The sequence below is a fragment of the Mchenga conophoros genome, linkage group LG2, assembly GCF_057382185.1.
Source record: "Mchenga conophoros isolate Kocher_MC1m ecotype Shallow Benthic linkage group LG2, M_conophoros_male_GT1.1, whole genome shotgun sequence".
NCBI lineage: Eukaryota > Metazoa > Chordata > Actinopteri > Cichliformes > Cichlidae > Mchenga > Mchenga conophoros.
The window spans coordinates 24,208,334-24,225,909 of record NC_140527.1 but is presented as its reverse complement, the minus strand read 5'-3'; the positions used below and the strand labels follow the sequence as shown (position 1 = coordinate 24,225,909).

Sequence of the window (17,576 nt, the reverse complement as noted above, 5' to 3'; positions counted from 1 at the left end):
AGAGACATAAGAGCATAGAGAGAGAAAGAGGGGTGGGGAGAGGATTTGAACATTTGGAACATGTTCCAGAGAACAGAATGATGATGATACAATATTTTCCAGTCAGGGGACACTCGCTGCAAAGTCACCTTTCTCCATCTCTGCCTCGCTCTTTATTTTCCTTCTCTTTCCTTCTCTCATCCAGAAATCCATTTACACCCTTTAACTCTGAGATATATAAATATTTCCCAAAACATGCGCATGTGCGTTGTATTTCTGCCTGATTGCCCGTGTTGTGAACCACTTACTGTCAAAGGATGAATCACCACCATCCTTTTTTTTTTTTTTTTACCCAACCAGTCAATGAATACGGGGCCACTTATCCCTTAAATCTTTTCTTCTCCTCACTTGCCATCTTCTTCCCCCTTCCTCACTTTATCCGTGGGGGCCTTTATTCATCTTTTCCTCCCTTTTTTTCTGCAACATCATGTGTAGCCTGTTTCTCTGCTCCTCTTTTTTATATTTCCTCAGCGGATTTCATGTGTTCTTTAATATTCTCTCAGTTCTCGCTGTCCTCCAGTATTCTCTCTGTTCCCCCCATGCCTCTCCTCCTCCGTGCTGAGGTTTGGCACAATTTCTCTAAGAGCTCCTGACCGCTGCCCCCTCTCCGAGCCCGGCCACCACCTCTCCCTTTTCATCTCTCTTGTTTCTCCGTCCATCATCCTCCGTCCTTTTTTTTTTTTTTTTTGTCATCACATGATCACGTTTTGTTTTCTTCAGACGCTGTTCTTTGCAGATGATACTGGCAAGCACTTTGCCTGTCTGAATTATGCATCGAGATTACATAAAAACCTCACGGAGCAACTGATCTATTTTTAATCTGACTCGTTTGCTTGTTAAACCTGCTTCTCTGTGATCTTTTCTATGTGTGCGTATATGCAGTGTGTGTGTGTGTCTGTCAAATTGAACATGAGTGAGAAGACGGAGATTAAAAAGAAAAACAGCCCAAGTCTGACTATCGCTCTTGTTCTTCCCAAGTCTGTCAGTCGGATCTGATTCAGATAGGCTTTATTGGCATGGTATTTAATAAAGCCTTCCAATCCAGTTTGAAAACAGTAATTATGGCAATTATGATCAGAAAAGAAAATGCTTAAAATTATGGCAACACAAAGCTAAATACATCAATTTCAGCAGTTTCATTTCAGCTAAAATTACACCCTAACAAACTTAGAAGTGTTGTTGAAATAAGGGATGGCACTTGTAAAGAGAATGATAACAAGTGTCTCTCTTTGTCTTTCTTTCTTTCTTTCTTTTGCACGTCTCTCCTGCTCTGTGTCTTGCTGCAAAAGAATCCTGTTGACAAATTGTTGGCTTTTGCGCTTCTGTCGCTAAGGAGTAAGTGTGCCATCTATTGGTCAGCTTTCCACAACCACCCACAGAAGAAGAAGATGAAGAAGGGGGAAAAAAACAAGACAGGAAAAACAAATTTGAGAAAAGTGTGCACCAACCCTCACCGACACAATGATGAGACACACACAGTAAGCTAACTATAGGGCTGTCTGCTATGTGTGTTCTTGGGGATGACCTAGATTGAGAGTGCCGTCACAATAGACTCACAATTGCTTACTGTCTCCAGATGGTTCAATAGGCAAGCTTTCAATCGACTGCTCCCTCTGATACCATCTTTGCGCGCACCTGTGTGTGTGTGTGTGTGTGTGTGTGTGTGTGTGCGTGTGTGTGCGTGTGTGTGGATGCATGTCTGCATTATCTACAAGAAGGGACAGGCAGAGATAAGACGAAACGAAAGAAGAAAAAAGAGGAATTAAAAGGAAAAGTAGGAGAGAAATGAAGGTCAGCCCAATGAAAGAGGAGAGGGCAAGAGTTGGTGTAGCAGGGGAAAGAGAAAGGGGTGGGAGCACTCTTTTTGCTTCTCCCAATCCATCTCTTGTTTTCTATACCCCCACGCCCCCACCACCACCCTCACACATGAAAAATAAAAAAGAGCTGACAGTGGAGGCCGGGCAGCAGCCAAAGGTGTCAGCGCTTTCTTTCGACCAGGAGCGAGGGAGGGAGGAAAGAGGGGAATAGCAGAAGCATAAAAAGGAAGAAACAAAGAAGCAGGGTGAGAGAAAAAGAGCGACGGGACACTTTAGGGGGTGAGAATGAGTCTGCCCCGGCAGCGAATCCTAAAGGCGCATCCCCTTCCCTCTGTAACTTTTACACCCCTGTGTGTGCAAACGCTCGGCAAGCACAGATAGAATTTGACAAGAAGGAAATTGATTCCCGGGCTTCAGATTCAGGTGTTGTGAGGCTTCTGCGGTGGGGATAAGGCCGACGCTGAGAAGCGTGCGATAGCGCCTACGTAATGCATTGGACTCGATCACAGATTCGTGCTGCGTGTATCATCAAAGCTCACATCACAGTATTCACGTATACGCGGGAAAATGCTGGTGCATTCCGCCGTTAACATTAACGTTATCTTCGATATTCAGACGCGAGCAGGCGATTCGTCTCCGTTTTTTTCTCCCCACTACAAAGATTCTTTGAAGGCATTAAAGAGATCAAAACAAATCATTTACAACAAACAGAAAACATACCTGTCACCAAATAAATCGCTGAACTTTTGCAGTACGGTCTTTCTGTTTCCTTTTTTTCTTTCAGTTTTTTTTGGGGGGAGGAGGGGGAGTTGGATGGGGAGGAGGAGGAGGAGGAGACGCTTGGCAGCAGGCTAAGGAGGGAAGAGACGTGGGGAGAGTAAAGAGCTGACAAAGTGAAGAGCGAACACACTCGAGCAGCCTTATACCACCAGCACACAATAACACAACAGAGGACAAAAGAAGAGGAGAAGCGAAAGGAGAGCCATGGAGCATTCTCTTCAGAGAGCAATCTGTCACTTGCTCTCTGTGAGACGGTGTAAAGGCTTCCAAATAAAAGCTGAAGATGCATTCCCCGTGAAAGATGGCTGCGAGAGGTCGGGGGTTAAGAAAGCAAAACAGAGAAGGATTTTTTGGGAAGGTGGTTTAATTGCCTGATTTGTAAGATTTTACCTCTGTTTGTGTGCCTGTTAACTAAACCCGCCACTCTGATGACCGTGCGCTTGATTCATGACTTAAGTATAGAGGTGGCTGATTCTATTGATGCTACGGGATTTGCTGTCTAAATGACAGATCAGATTTAAGAGGGCTGGCCTCATATTTCTTCGCCTTGATGAGCCTTCATCTTGGGCTTTTTATTCATTCATTCATTCATTTATTTATTTATTTATTTCCATCCTCCTTTTCCTCCCCTATATCCTCACTCTTCATCTTTCTGTGTGCAGCAATCAACTTGCTGGGTTTGACGTGGCAGCTGAAGCCATCCGACGGCCCCGTGTTGAACAACGGACTGGGAGCTGGTCTGCCTGTCAACAGCGATGTGGCCACACTGCCCTCTGGAGGGAGAGGTATGAACTGCAACACACACGCACCCCTCCCACACATCTTTGCCTGAAGAAGCAGGCACTTTACATGTTTGAAAAAAAAAGAAACTTAAAGGTTAAGGCTGCTAATGTTCTGCATTGTTTTTCCCCTAGCAACAGACCTCGTGAACATAACAAATTCAACAATAAATAGATCCTAACAAGTGCTGTTTGTGCAGCCAAAGCCTACTCGTTTCTTTCTGCCACAGAGCTCCGGTGCTCCTTCATTTTGATGAGGGGGACGCTGGAGTTTATTTTAAATCGCTTCCACCATTTTTTTATACCATTGTGGAGGTATTTCTCTAAAGCAGCATCCTAATTAGCATGCCAATTGCGTAAAATGAATCAACAGAAGTGACTTTAGTATTTTTAATGCATTTGTGAATATTTATAGCTTAGCTGGCTTGAGGCTGAATGCACCACTCGTTGCAGGAAAGTCAGAAAGTTTTGAAGGACAGACTGCCACATCTCTTGTTGCAAACAAGAAGAATGTCAGCCTTATCTTTTATGGCTTATAAATGCTATATCTGCTGTGTTAAATACTAAAACAGCCCAATAGCTTCTTTTTTTCCCTCCCAACCAGACAGCCTCGCACACATAAATTATTTCTATAATTCATGACGCAGTAGTAGCTGTGCTGTCTGTGTATGCTGTTTAACCACTCTGCTGAGTTGTGTTGAGCTGGGTTTCAGTCAGCAGCGAGGTAAAGCTCCCCTCGCTCACCCCCTCTCTTTAAAGGCCCCCATGCGGTTTTTTCCATCTATTCTTCTTTCGCCTGCTCAATCTCGCTCTACAACATACACAGCGTGTACTATAGGTATCTGTGGGCTGCTGCTCTGTGTCTGTATTCTGTATTAATCAGAGGACTGCTGTGTGTGTGACTGTCTGGGCCAGATGCCGCTGTTGTTTTTCCACATTGTTACTTTTATTTCTTTGCTATTCTGCGCACAGACGCGCGCTCACATTGCTGTCTTTTCCCTCTCTGGGCTCCAACATTGTGCTGTTAGATGACTGACCTGATTGCAGGATGTTTCTGTGTGCGGGCCTGTCTGCTTGGAAATCTGTGCTCTGCAGTTCTATCAGCCCTCTATCATTTCAGCCCAGACAACAGAGTCAACAGTCGTGCAGGCTTTGATACAGAGGCGTCATTTTGCATCCCGCATATCGCGCCTAACAGCATTCGTTTTAGTATAAACTTTGAACAGTTTGCACAGCTAATGGTGCGTGTCCTCTATACCATTCAATGTTTGTGCCAGGTTATTCCCATTAAAGTGCGATGATTAACTATTGACTGTACCAATCAATGTCTGGAATCACAGATTATGCAGTTTCTTTCCCCTTTGCTCCAGGTCCATGGGCAGGCCGGAACAGCAGTATAGACTCAGGCAGCATCGAGGTTGGGAGGCGGGTGACCCAAGAAGTCCCTCCGGGAGTGTTTTGGAGGTCCCTGCTCCACCTCAGCCAACCACAGTTCCTGAAGTTCAACATCTCCCTCGGCAAAGATGCCCTTTTCGGGGTGTACATCCGCAAGGGCTTGCCTCCTTCGCATGCGCAGGTAAAATCTGTACAAGGACCATCATAATGAAAAAATTATCTTCATATTCATCTGAGTGGAGAATGTATTTTTAAAAAAGAAAGAAAGAAAGAAATGGGCTTGTTTCTTGGGACATCTTAAAATTCATTTGTGATTCATTGTAATAGTTGTTTGAAAAAACTAATTTAGACTAAGATTTACACTTAATTAAATTTCACAGTAATGTAACTTTTACTGCCTCTTATTAATTAGAAGCTACTCCATTAACAATGGATTCGATTTGTAGGAAGGGATAATTGCATTCAGATAGCTGTTTCACTGCCTGACCTGACTTCAGCTGGGGAAACTGCACAGTCGGGGCAAGTGTAAAAACACTCCCCTGCAATGCACACAGACACCCAAAGAAAACCCTGCGAGGAGCTTTGTGTTCCCTTCCTCATGCTTCACTGTCATTTGCCAGCTATCTTATTTACCAAATTCCTCAAGCATATAAAACCATGCCTCATTTTCTGAAGCCTGAAAAAGTGAACTTGCTCTCACACGTTTTCCTCTGCAGTACGACTATATGGAGCGCCTCGATGGGAAGGAGAAGTGGAGCGTGGTGGAGTCTCCACGGGAGAGGAGGAGTATCCAAACCGTGGTCCTCAATGAGGCGGTGTTTGTCCAGTACCTGGACGCCGGTGCCTGGCACCTGGCCTTCTACAACGACGGTCGGGAGCGAGAGACGGTTTCCTTCAGCACGAATGTCATGGGTGAGACAGAGTCGGCATCTGTCGCTGTGGGCGGAGAGGTGGCAGCGCGGCAGGGAAAAGCAGAACGGCAGTGAAAATGAGATTAGGCACCGGATTTTAGGAGCTGGTTAGAGAGAGGCACGCAGAAACTTTCTCTACCACTGGCGGCAAAGCAAGGCTGCTATTTTAGTCAAATAGATTCCCCATCAGTTACTCTGTGACTTTACACATTCACGACGTGCAAAAATGCTCCCCGGCAGCATGTGAACAATGTTGCCAATGCAACACAACCATAGTAACATTGTCAAGTAGGAAAGACTGCTCAGTGAGTTAAAAATGTACGTTTGCCAAAACATAGTTGGGCACGCTAATATGTCCAACAGTGTGACAAAAAAAAACAAAAAAAAACCCCACACACTTACATTAAACAACCTTCATCTTTGAGGTGGGTGAGGACCACAGTGTCACACGGCCCTGTAAACAGAATGATTTTAGGATCCTAACCAGATCATTTCGGTTGCATTCGAGCCAAAGGAGAACAAAAGGACAAAAGGCGGGGTTGGATGGAAAGAGTCAAGCGGAGTGAAAGAATCCTTCACTGTCAATAACGGAGGGGTAGAGCTTTCAGCAGTTGGAGTAGTGGCGAGATGGAGAGGCGGAGGCGGCAGGGGCAGAATGAGAGTGGAGTAGTTAGAGGGGGAGTTGGAAGAAAGGCCTAATGGTAGGGGCAAAGCCAGAATGGGATGAAGTGGAGTGAAGGACGGGAGGAGGAGCTGAAGAGGAGAATGGAAGAGAGGGTGGCATTAGGGTAAAGAGGGAGGCGAGGGGCTTTAGTTTTTTTTTATTTAGGGGGGGGTGCATGGAGTAGGGGAAGTGTTAGGAGAAGCAGTGAGGCTTGGCTGTGTCATTCTTTGTGTAAGAAGAGTGGAAGTTGGAAGAAGCATATAGAACAGAGAGGATAAAAGTCCAAGTGTCCTCCTTGTGATTATGATTAGCACCGACCCCGTTCCTTCCCACCAAACTGTTTCTCATTTCTAGTGAGTAGGTTAGAAGGCAGATGGAGCAGCTCAGAGTCCAGCTAAAATCTGGCCTAGCTGCACCAAACATCCGCAGCTTGATGAAATATTAGTGACCTCGGTGGGGCCGGACATGAGTGAGGAGTGAGAAAGTGAGCCATGGATAGAAAAGGGTCGAAGAGAAAGAAGGAGAGTGGAGGGGGATACTCTTGTTTTCTATGAGCGGAGCATTGGTGGATCCCATCTCATCAAAATGGCTGATTCATAATACATTCCTGCCACATTATGAAAAATGCAGACAAAAAAGAAACTCATGGAATCTTGGAGGAGGGCGTTTGATGTCTGTGCGACTGTGAGACTCGGCAGCGCTTCGACTCAATTTGTAGTATCTTAAAGAATGAATTGTGCCAATGGTTTAATGGAAGGCTTTGATGCTTGCCGTCACACTGTCTCACCCCTCGCCTCTCCCTCTCTCTGTCTCACTTCATCTTCTTCACAGATTCAGTGCAAGAGTGCCCGCGCAATTGCCATGGCAACGGAGAGTGTAATTCTGGTGTGTGCCACTGCTTCCCAGGATTCCATGGCATGGACTGCTCCAAAGGTATTAGCTGTTTACGAATGCGCTTCTTCCGTCGGAGCAAGGATGAAAAGGAAAAAAAATCTGTCATTTCCGCTGTCTAATTAGATGAGCAGACACATTTCAGCTTCGTGCAAAAATAAAACATAAAAAAAAGGAGAAGAGGATTAAGAGTAGCAAGATGGTGCATGGCCTTAGGTGGAGCTGAGACAAGATGACTGATGATGAATGGCAGCTCCCCTAGCTAACGACTCCCTGGCTCTGTGCTCACCTGGGGTAGACAGCTTTGATGAATAGTTTAGTTACCTCTGCCTGTAATTACTCTTCATGTCATTGGCGCTCTCCAGCCCCTTAGCCACTCTATTCAACCCTCCTGCACGGTGGGATGTGGATCTGCGTGGGTGGGCGACGTGCACTTTTTGCCGCTTTGGCGATCTTTTAAAAAGCTTGCTAATTGTTTTTTTTTCTTTCTTTGTTTGTTTGGTTTGTTCTTATGCGCAGGGTTTAATCTCTCCGTTTCTCTGTTCCTACAGCGGCATGCCCGGTGCTGTGCAGTGGCAACGGCCAGTACGACAAGGGCTCCTGTGTGTGTTACAGCGGCTGGAAAGGACCCGAATGCGACGTCCCTGTCACACAGTGCATAGACCCTCTTTGCAGCGGCCACGGCACCTGCACTGATGGAAACTGCGTGTGCTCCGTCGGTTACAAAGGGCCAAACTGTGCAGAGGGTGAGCGCAGGAGGTGTAATGGTGCATGTTTGTTTTTTTTTTCTTTAAAACTGTTCTGTGTGATCGCTTTGAAAGTAAGGTGAAGCACAACAAACTTCACAGATTTACCCCTTCTAACACCAGTGAAGACAGCTTATCATGGCATAATCTTACGCTGACTGAGCGTCCATGTATACAGATGAAGTATGATGGCGCAGCCAAACATATCACAGATTTTATTAAGGGCTGAAATCGCTTCTATTGATCTTTGTTAAGAAGGATCAGCATGCCGCGATCGTAGTCATCAGAAAGCAAGGGAGAAAAAATAAAGGGATAAAAAGATGCTGAGGAGGGAGCTGGAGTCAGGGTGGTGAGAGGTGAATATGTATGAAGAAAGAGAGAATAGGTTGAGAAGAAGGAAAAGAGAAAGCAGCACGCCAGGGGTGAAGAAGAAGATCGGCAGAGAGGGAGATGCAAAGTGAAGAATAGAGATGAGTGGCAGAAAGAGTCAAAACATGGGGCCTGAGAACAAGGTCAGCATTTTCTCTCCTCTGCGCTTCAATTTTCTCTCCCACCCCGCCGATCCCCGATCTCCCTCTCATCCAATTTTTCCCCTTCTACTCCAGCCTCAAATCTGATATTCATCACAGCAGAGTCCCTCAAACAATTTACCTGAAGTGCCAGCGACATGAAAATCGATAACTGTGATCCGCCATTTCTGCCAGGCAAACAGAAATGGAGGGTCGAGGTTGTGTGCGAGGGGGCTGCTTTTATTAATACTGCGTGTGCGCCGGGGTCAATCATGCCCGAGGTGGTGGAAAAAGGGGGAGGAGATGGAGGTGGGGAGAGCAGTGTCACAAAGAAGAGGACAAGATGAGAGAGAAAGAGAGAGAGGAAAATGCAAGTGACCGGGACAGAGCAATGCGAGGAGGCCTGAGAAGGGGCGGGCGAGCGAGTGGGTGGGTGGGATGGGTGTGCGTATTGCCGGGAGGAGGTAATTTGTCAAATTGGTTTTCACTCACTGCTTGGACTCAGAGCTGCCTGTCAACCTGGCAGACTGACAGTGTCAGATTCTCCCCGTGTATTGGCACGATACACGCATACACACAAATCAACCACACACACACACTTCCACATCCACACGGGCGAAAAGCTCACACCAAATGATGTGTCAGCGAAGCGCACTGCTCTTTCAGAGTGGAACGCATTTGCTGCTGTGCCCCAATTATAGACTTAGCTATTCATTATCGTGTGCTTTAATTGCTTTAGTAATACGTCTGGTAACATTTTACTTTATTTCATTATCTTTTTATAAACACAGAGTGAAATGATGTCCTCTGTCACGTCTGTTTTTTTAAAAAAAAAAACAACCATTAATTTGTTTTTGTCGTCAGCTCTGTAATGACATTTTTTAGTTTGTATGTTAATTTCTATTTTTTCTGCTTTTTTTCTTTTAAATTGGTGTATTGCTGGCTTAATCCAGTGGACTGCATGGATCCAACATGTTCCAACAATGGCATCTGTGTGAACGGGGAGTGCCACTGTAAGCCAGGCTGGGGAGGACTCCACTGCGAACTGCCCAGGGCCCAGTGCCCAGATCAGTGCCATGGCCACGGTGCCTTCATACCAGACACTGGGCTGTGCAGCTGTGACCCCAACTGGATGGGACCCGACTGCTCCATGGGTGAGTGCGATTGTAAAGCTGGTTCAGCTGCGAGAGTCAGATACATCGGGTAAAAATGGGGGTTGTGGGTTTGAAAGTTGGAAAGAAATAACTGCTGATTACCCTTTGTCCAAACATATTTCGCGGTCCCAGTATGGCTAATTAGTTTGCCATTTTATTTCATACTGTTCTGGTTTTCGAGCTACACTTGGACCAAATCTACCAAATCGTAAAAAAAAAAAAAAAAAAATTACAACATGCTCAGAAACAGGGTACAACAACTGTTGTGGTATCGAAGCCAAATTGGAACATGCAGGAATAAAAATGTGGCAAGTTTGTACTATCAAGACTATATAAAATTATCTCTCTCAGTAGACTGTCAGTGACAGTATGGTAATGACAGATTTTTATGGTTATCAGGGTAGTGCTTAAAATTCTAATTTGGGAAAGGCAGAACACTTTTATTTATATACCAAACTACAGTACTCTGGGTTTTGCATAAAAGGAATATGAATAAAATGACTCTGTCCCTGTGTTCTGACACATATTAAACATGGCTGGGCTTTCAGAGCATGTATAAGTTGCATCTACGAACCAAAAGCTTGGGCTTCAAACTGCTCGAAACTCCTTAATGATCCAAATACGGTCATGTCGGATACACTGTTTGAGTGCAGAAGCCCCGCCCACCTGCTGTTCAGACCTGCTGTTTATAGGGTCAGCCAATAAGAAAATACAAGCACTTGAAATTTATAATGTCTAAACAAGGTAGCTGTAACACATCTCAGTTCAGGCCAAAGTAAAACTTTTTTTAATCTTGTAGACTCGAAAGACTGTATGACCCAAGAGGTATGATTAGGCTGCATTCAGTGAGCTACTCAGAAATGAGGTAGGAATCCTAACTTTGTTAAGCCTTCGTGATTACTATCAGAATTTTTTTAATTGGTTATGTATTGCTCTGGGAGCCAATTCTGTGATTCTAGTACCGCGGAGATAATGGCATGCTAGTTCCAAGGCTTTCATAAGAATGTATTGGAGGTGTTCTTGCACTGCGGATAGTAACACATACAGTTTACCAAGATGGGATAGGAGGTTTCACAGTTCTTTATCTCAATAAAATGAAGCCGTTAAGCTTCCACTTTAGAAAGTAAGACAGCCACCTCCGTCATGCCAGCCTGGGAACGCTTCCTCAGGAGCACGACGAGAGCACCAGCATTTGTTATGAGAGAAGCAATGCTTAACTTTAATAAAGACAACATTGTTTCACACTGCAGGATCCCTCAGCAAGTGTGTATCAAAACGTCTGTACATACCGCGTTCCCTGCACACCAGGGGTCCTGAGCACACAAGCGGGATTGTCACATTTCGCCACATGCACTGTCGCCGACTGCAACATCTGAGCCTCTCAGACAGCGACTGTAATAGAAGCTCAGGAAATAAACCCTGTTGTTGCACTACTATAACTACTGATTTTAATTAAAAATACATGACAGAGAGTTGTGTTTTCGTGTAATGTGGATTTGATTGTTTTGAAGCTCAAGGTTCTCTATTTTTGCACTTGCCGATGTGATTTGAAATCAAATGCAGACAAATTTATGTTTTCTAGCTTCAAAAATTGACTAAAAGTCCAGACGTCAAGCCGACTGAAAAGCTGTGGGGAGACCTTAAGACAGTTTAAATGAATGCCTGCAAACCTCAATGAACTGAAGCAAAGTTGCAAAAAAATTCCTCCACAACAATGTGAACGACTGAGTTATACAAAACACAATTACTTCAAGTTATCATTGGTTAAAAGCTTTTGAATCAAGAGCTGTATTTGGTTTTTCACGTGACTGTATATGAAATTTTAGAATACTAAAAATAATAAATACAGGAAACACTGACTTTTGAGTCTAGCACCGTTTGTTTGTGATCCAAATCTTTTCTCCTTCAGAGGTCTGCTCAGTGGACTGTGGAACTCACGGAGTGTGCATGGGCGGAGCCTGTCGCTGTGAGGAAGGCTGGACCGGTGCAGGCTGTGACCAGCGTGTGTGCAACCCTCTCTGCATCAAACATGGAACCTGCAAGGACGGGAAGTGCCAGTGTCACCAGGGCTGGAACGGAGAGCACTGCACCATCGGTGAGTGTGTTCCCGTGAGCGTGTGTCTGGAGGTGTGTGTTTGACGTGCGTGCCTGTGTGTCAACACGTGGGTGTGCACAGAAACACCAGCACCCAGTCAGACTAAAATGGCAGCTCCTTTATACTTTCTTAAAGGAATTTGGAAATCAGAAGTGGAAGCAGGAGGAAGGCCATGGGGAATTGAAGAAGGGGCTGACGTAGAAGGTGGGCGAGCAGAGAGAAGAGGTGCAAACTTCTTAGAAGTGGGGGTGGGAGATTACACAAGAGCAGGATTTAGCTGTTTTATGCTGCCTCTCAACTGCAGACCCCAGGAGTTTTAGTTTTTATGGCCTTTGAAACACCAAAGTTATGTGATGAAAGGCACAAAACAAAATCCCCACTTCACCTCACTGCGATCAAAAAATAACTCTCACTTTGTTTATGGTGTGTGCATGCACACAGTTGCGCTAGAGTGTGAGTGAGCGTTTTTGTCAGTCAATCACTGTCTCATATTGACATCACTGTCACTTTGGATGGATGAGTGCCAGATTCCTTTGATTCACCGTCAGTGCTTTGAGACACAAAGTCTCATTTCCTTGTCACCAAAAGCACTGTGATTGCAATCTGATACACACACACCAAACAAAACACCAATATATATATATATATATATATATATATATATATATATATATATATATATATATATATATATATATATATATATATATACACACACACACCTACACACGCATAGGCACATACATATGTACAGGGGAATAACAGTTTATGATCTCCCGATTTCCCCCATCAGAAAGTAGGGCAGCTTTGACTGCACCATCAGCCCAAGATGAAAGAGTTATCAGGCCTCAGCTTGGTGCAAAGCACACTTCACTAGCACCAGACACTCTCAGCGTTAGCTTATCTCAGCTTGCCTGTTATTCATTTCAGCTCTGCATGATGTTGCTTGCATTTCTTTCAGAAAAAAAATACTCTCCCCATCTCTTACCTTTTGCACATTTTCTCCCACTGCAGACCATGGGAGCATGGTTGACAAAGCAGGTACCGTATCTGACTCTGGTGTTTTGTTTCTTAGCCTGTGGTGGTAGAAGCTAGCTGCTGCATTTGTGGGTTCTTGGCCTGGCTTGGCTCTGTAGACTCTGTGGTGCTATCTGTCCGTAGATTAGGGCTCCAGCCTCAATGATGACTCCCTACATGTAGTGCACTCCCATTACAGCAGTGGACTACAGCAGGGGTTAGCTGTCATTGAGCCTTGATGTGTTGTGGGGTACCGTAGAGCCTAGTGTGGTATCAGCAGTGTCGAGGGGCTGTGCTGTGAAAAGTGTGATCGTGCATGCGTGTGAGCGTGTTCTCCTTAATATTTCCAACGTGGAGCCTGGAAACACAAAAAAAACACTCAGGTATTCCACTCATGTGTTGTGTAAACACAATCTGCTTCACACGAGGAGAAAATAATGAAAGTTGTAAAAAAGTTTGGAGGTAATTGGTGTATTTCATAACCCAATGATGCAGGTCCTCAATGTGGTGTCAAATACATACAGAACTGTTAAGTGTGTGTGTGTGTGTGTGTGTGTGTGTTTACATTTGGGTTTGTGTGGCAAGTGTCGTGGCCATGGTAGAGTGGCTGCTAAATTTATTTTGTGCACGTGTGTGTGCTTGATTATGCTTGTGTGACTGAAAGGGCCTACAGTATTAATTTAAGAATTTCTGATTTTCAACATCCCCGCCAAAACCACACCAAAGCAAAAAAATATGCCGTTTAGTCAGATCACTCAATAATAAACAGAATAACAGCTGAGGTTAACACACAGAGACGAGTTTGGGTCTGAGGTGAGTTGTCTCACACGCACAACAAGAATGCTTAATAGATAGCCCCGCAGCTGAACCTCTGCCGGGTTGCACGGAGCGGCACAGACTGCCTGACAGTACAGGTCCCTGGAGCGCCGTTGAGAGTGTCCTCTCACCCTCTACGCTTAATGGAATAGCTCTCATTGTTTTATGAAGAGCCAACCCAGAGAAAAGGTAAATTGCAGGGTTAAAAAGGGAGCAAGAGGCAGGGCGCAAAAAAAAGAAAAAGGAAGAGACGGAGCCAAAGGGAAGCAGAGAGGCAGGTCAAAGAACAATTTGGGATAAAGCAATCAATGTAATTTCAAAGGTAGCTTGTTAAGAATAGGAGAAGCAGCTAAGTGGGGTATATTTGAGAAAGTACAGCGTTATCTGGTCCATCTATGAGCTCTGATCGCGGATTTATGGCTGTGACCTTTACTTCATGACCTTTAAAGGAGGCAGAGCTGGGTACAAGGGGAATGGAGAGAAAGGTGGAACTTTTCAGTACAATGTCTCAACTTACTTTCTTTCATACACTTTGTTCTCATTCTATCTGTCTCTATCTCCGCCTGCCTCCCTCTCACTTCATCCTTGGAGTCCTACACGATATCTTTCGAGTCATATGCCCCACCATCCACACCCACACCCACAGACACTGCACACCACATAATGTGTGTGTGTGTGTGTGTGTGTGTGTGTGTGTGTGTGTGTGTGTGTGTGTGTGTGCTCACCCATAACCCAAGGCAATTTCTTCTCCTTTTTAGGAGGATTTCATCAGAGTCCAACCACATTACTGGGGAGGGTGGACTTAATAGTTTCTGAAATCCCACTTTATTCTAGTTAGTATGAGGGGGTATCGACTGGGTCCTGGCATTAAAGAGAGAGGAGCCTCGTGCCGGCCTGCCCAGGCAAGCCAATCAATGCCCGCTATGGATTGTCCTGTCCGGGTGCTTCATAAGTATTTGGCTGCTTTTAAATGGCAACTCCATTTAACAGGCAATCACTGCTAACTGCCTTTGTTCCCCGAGCTCAATACTTGGGGACAATCTATTCCAGGCTGACTGTTAATACAGCATCATGAGCAGTCCCCTGATGCAGAAAATGGTCATAATTAAAGATAAAACCTTTGATTTGAGTCTTCGTGTTGAACTGAGTAACGTTGTTAAGCTCGCCCGGCTCCCCACCTCTTCCACCACAAACAAGATGGTGCGCCGTCTTTCTCTAAAAGTCCTTTTTTGACTTTCCCCCCTCATCGTCTGTTGGTTGAGACATATGATAAAATGCCAATCGGGGTGAAATGCCTGTTAATTTAGCCGCTGCCACGGTTTAGATTGCACTATTTGTATTCATAATGCATGGCTTTATTGATGCAGCGATTTGTTAGAGGGCAAAATTCTACAGTGCAACTTGAGTGAAAATATGTTCATTAATCTACTGAGCAGGACTCAGTGAAAAGCATTTCATATTCATAATCTCTTACTGGGTTATTTTGTCCTTCCTCACTCTGTCGGCACAATAGTACCGAGTGAGAAATGTCAGGTCATATCTCCAGGGTGTGTCGTGCTAGGCGTGTGCGTGCGTTTGCGAGCGAGAGCCTTTTCGTGCATGCACGTATTGTTTTATCAGTCAACCCTTTTCTTTGCCTTCGTCTCCCGTGGGTAGACTTAAGAGTGTCGCACCCCGCTCCCTCATTTGTTTAAGAGGAAATCACTGTGACAAGTTTGTTTGGGGCTCTTTGTGCTGCTGGAGAAAACATTGTCATTGTGTGTCATCATGCCTTTTTTTCCACACCCCTCCCCTCCTTGATAGATTATAATGTGGCAAACAGACAGTTTTGCATTAGAGAGGTGGGATTTCGAAAGATACGGGAAAGTTGTAAGGGAAGCCAGGAGTTAAAGGCTTTTTTTCCCCTTTAAATGGCATTGATGGGGTACGTTGTCTCAGCATGGGTGCAAATTATCAAATGGAATCGAATGATTTTTAAAGAAAAGTTTTGATTTTGTGGCATTTAGGAGATATTAAATGGTCCCAATTCGGTGAAATTGTCTTAATATAGGAGTCAGTTAAAAGGAAGAAATGAACATTTTGTGGAAAATTGATGTAGTCTCAGGCCTATCTGTTCATCACGAACGACCAGCCATTTGGCTAAGATTAGCATCAAGCCAGGAAAAAGCTAGCTTCGCTGTACAATGTGCAAAACTGTCTCACTCTGGTCCACAGTTTGTCTTTGTCCTGTCTTCCTCCCCTCACCCCTAACCAGTCGCAGCAGATATCCCCCCCCCCCCCCCCCCCCCCCATCCTGGTTCTGCTGGAGGCTTATTCCTGTTAAAAGGGAGTTTTTCCTTCCCACTGTCACCAAGTGCTTGCTCATAGGGGTCATCTGATTGTTGGGGTCGTCTTATTGTAGGGTTTTTGCCGTACAATATAAAGCACTTTGAGATGGCACTATACAAAAAAAAAATAAATGAATTGAATTCAAAACAACTTATTACACGGGGTTATGCATGAGGCTTGTTTGTGCCCTATAGCGCTATAACTTTCTGGATTTTCTCCTGGATTCCTGGCCAACACGCAGTCACAACACTCCAGGAAGTCTCTGCTGCCTGGCAAGAAATAATCCCACACATACCTTCCTGTAAAATGACAAAATGCAAGTTTTCGCACTCCACTTTTAGCATATAACATGTTATTTTGTGCAGTTTTATCAGAACTGATTGATGGATATTATAACATAAGTGCCAAGTTAGCTGTTTCCCTGCTTCCAGTCTTTATGTTAAGATAACTGGCTGCAGTTTACAGCCTCACATAGAGAAATATGGCATGTATAAAGCATACACATATATATAGCATATATAAATATGTATATATGATATAAGCCTCCAAAAGTTACCAGATAATATTAAAGTGAGAAAATGGCACTTTCCTCTATAATTGCAAATTCCCTTATCCAGAGCACCTCAAAACGTCCGCTCTGCCTTGCCTTAAAGTCACTCCTGAGTTGAGGGTGCCCTTGCTATGCTAGTTACAGAACTTACTTGGCTCCAGGGTCGTAGATTCTGGTAAGGGTTTTTTGCATACGCCGAAGCGAAGCTTTATTAGTTCATGGACTGCCACCACACAGACACACGCATGCACGCACACACTCTGTCAAGCATAATCTCATTCTCTCATGAGAAAGCATTACTCTCAGGCCATCAGAATCCCATTACCTACACTGAATCATAAGTAAGAGAGAGAGAGTGAAACTGCACCCGAGAAAGAGAGAGAGATGATCGGGTTGGGCTCCATCCAGTAAGTGAATAAAGTGATCTATCCACCTCGGTCCACACACACATATACACATACTAGGAGGCATCCCTCAGGTGCAGAGACATAAAGATGGAAAGGTGTGCATGGAAACTGACCTCCTGATTGGAATTGATTCCTGAACAATCAGCACTGGCAGTATGCTACCATTATTTGGTTACCACACTGAGTGTGACTCATTGATCTATCATTACCATATGAGCATATGTGTGCGTGCGTGTGTTTGTGCGTGCGTGTGTGTGTTTTCATCTGTGCATCATTAATGATAAAACAAACATCACCTTGTTTCTCTCCCTCCCCCCCTCCCTCTCCCCTCTCCTGTCCTCTTCTCACAGATGGCTGTCCTAACTTGTGTAACGGTAACGGCCAGTGCACCATGGGCCAGCAGAGTTGGCATTGTGAATGTCAGACGGGGTGGAGGGGCCCTGGTTGCAGTGTTGCCATGGAGACCTCCTGTGCCGACAACAAGGACAACGAAGGAGGTGAGTTTGGGTGGGGGGGCGTATAGTGCCTTAAGAATTCAATTAGCAAAATCTGCTTCTTCAAAGAAATAAAGGATGATGGAGAAAATAATAAATTAAACAAAATATAAAATTAAGGTCTCCTGAGAAGAGCCTTGATTGTGGATGGCAAAATTAAACTTTCCTAAGTGAAAGAAACAGA

General features: G+C 44.7%; 1 protein-coding gene across 13 annotated transcripts in view; it reads left to right on the top strand.

Annotated features, from left to right (window-relative positions):
* tenm2a (teneurin transmembrane protein 2a) overlaps positions 1-17,576 on the top strand; it is a 219,860-nt gene that overhangs the window by 182,996 nt on the left and 19,288 nt on the right. For 8 of the 13 annotated variants that reach the window (XM_085289568.1, XM_085289559.1, XM_085289540.1 and 5 more), the window contains 9 exons: positions 3,299-3,421; positions 4,765-4,991; positions 5,527-5,722; positions 7,217-7,318; positions 7,828-8,022; positions 9,485-9,685; positions 11,595-11,780; positions 12,795-12,821; positions 17,249-17,395. In XM_085289568.1, coding sequence (XP_085145694.1) covers positions 3,299-3,421; positions 4,765-4,991; positions 5,527-5,722; positions 7,217-7,318; positions 7,828-8,022; positions 9,485-9,685; positions 11,595-11,780; positions 12,795-12,821; positions 17,249-17,395 — 1,404 coding nt within the window. The remainder of the gene's footprint in view (positions 1-3,298; positions 3,422-4,764; positions 4,992-5,526; positions 5,723-7,216; positions 7,319-7,827; positions 8,023-9,484; positions 9,686-11,594; positions 11,781-12,794; positions 12,822-17,248; positions 17,396-17,576) is intronic. The other 5 variants (XM_085289577.1, XM_085289550.1, XM_085289522.1 and 2 more) reach the window with 3 other exon arrangements.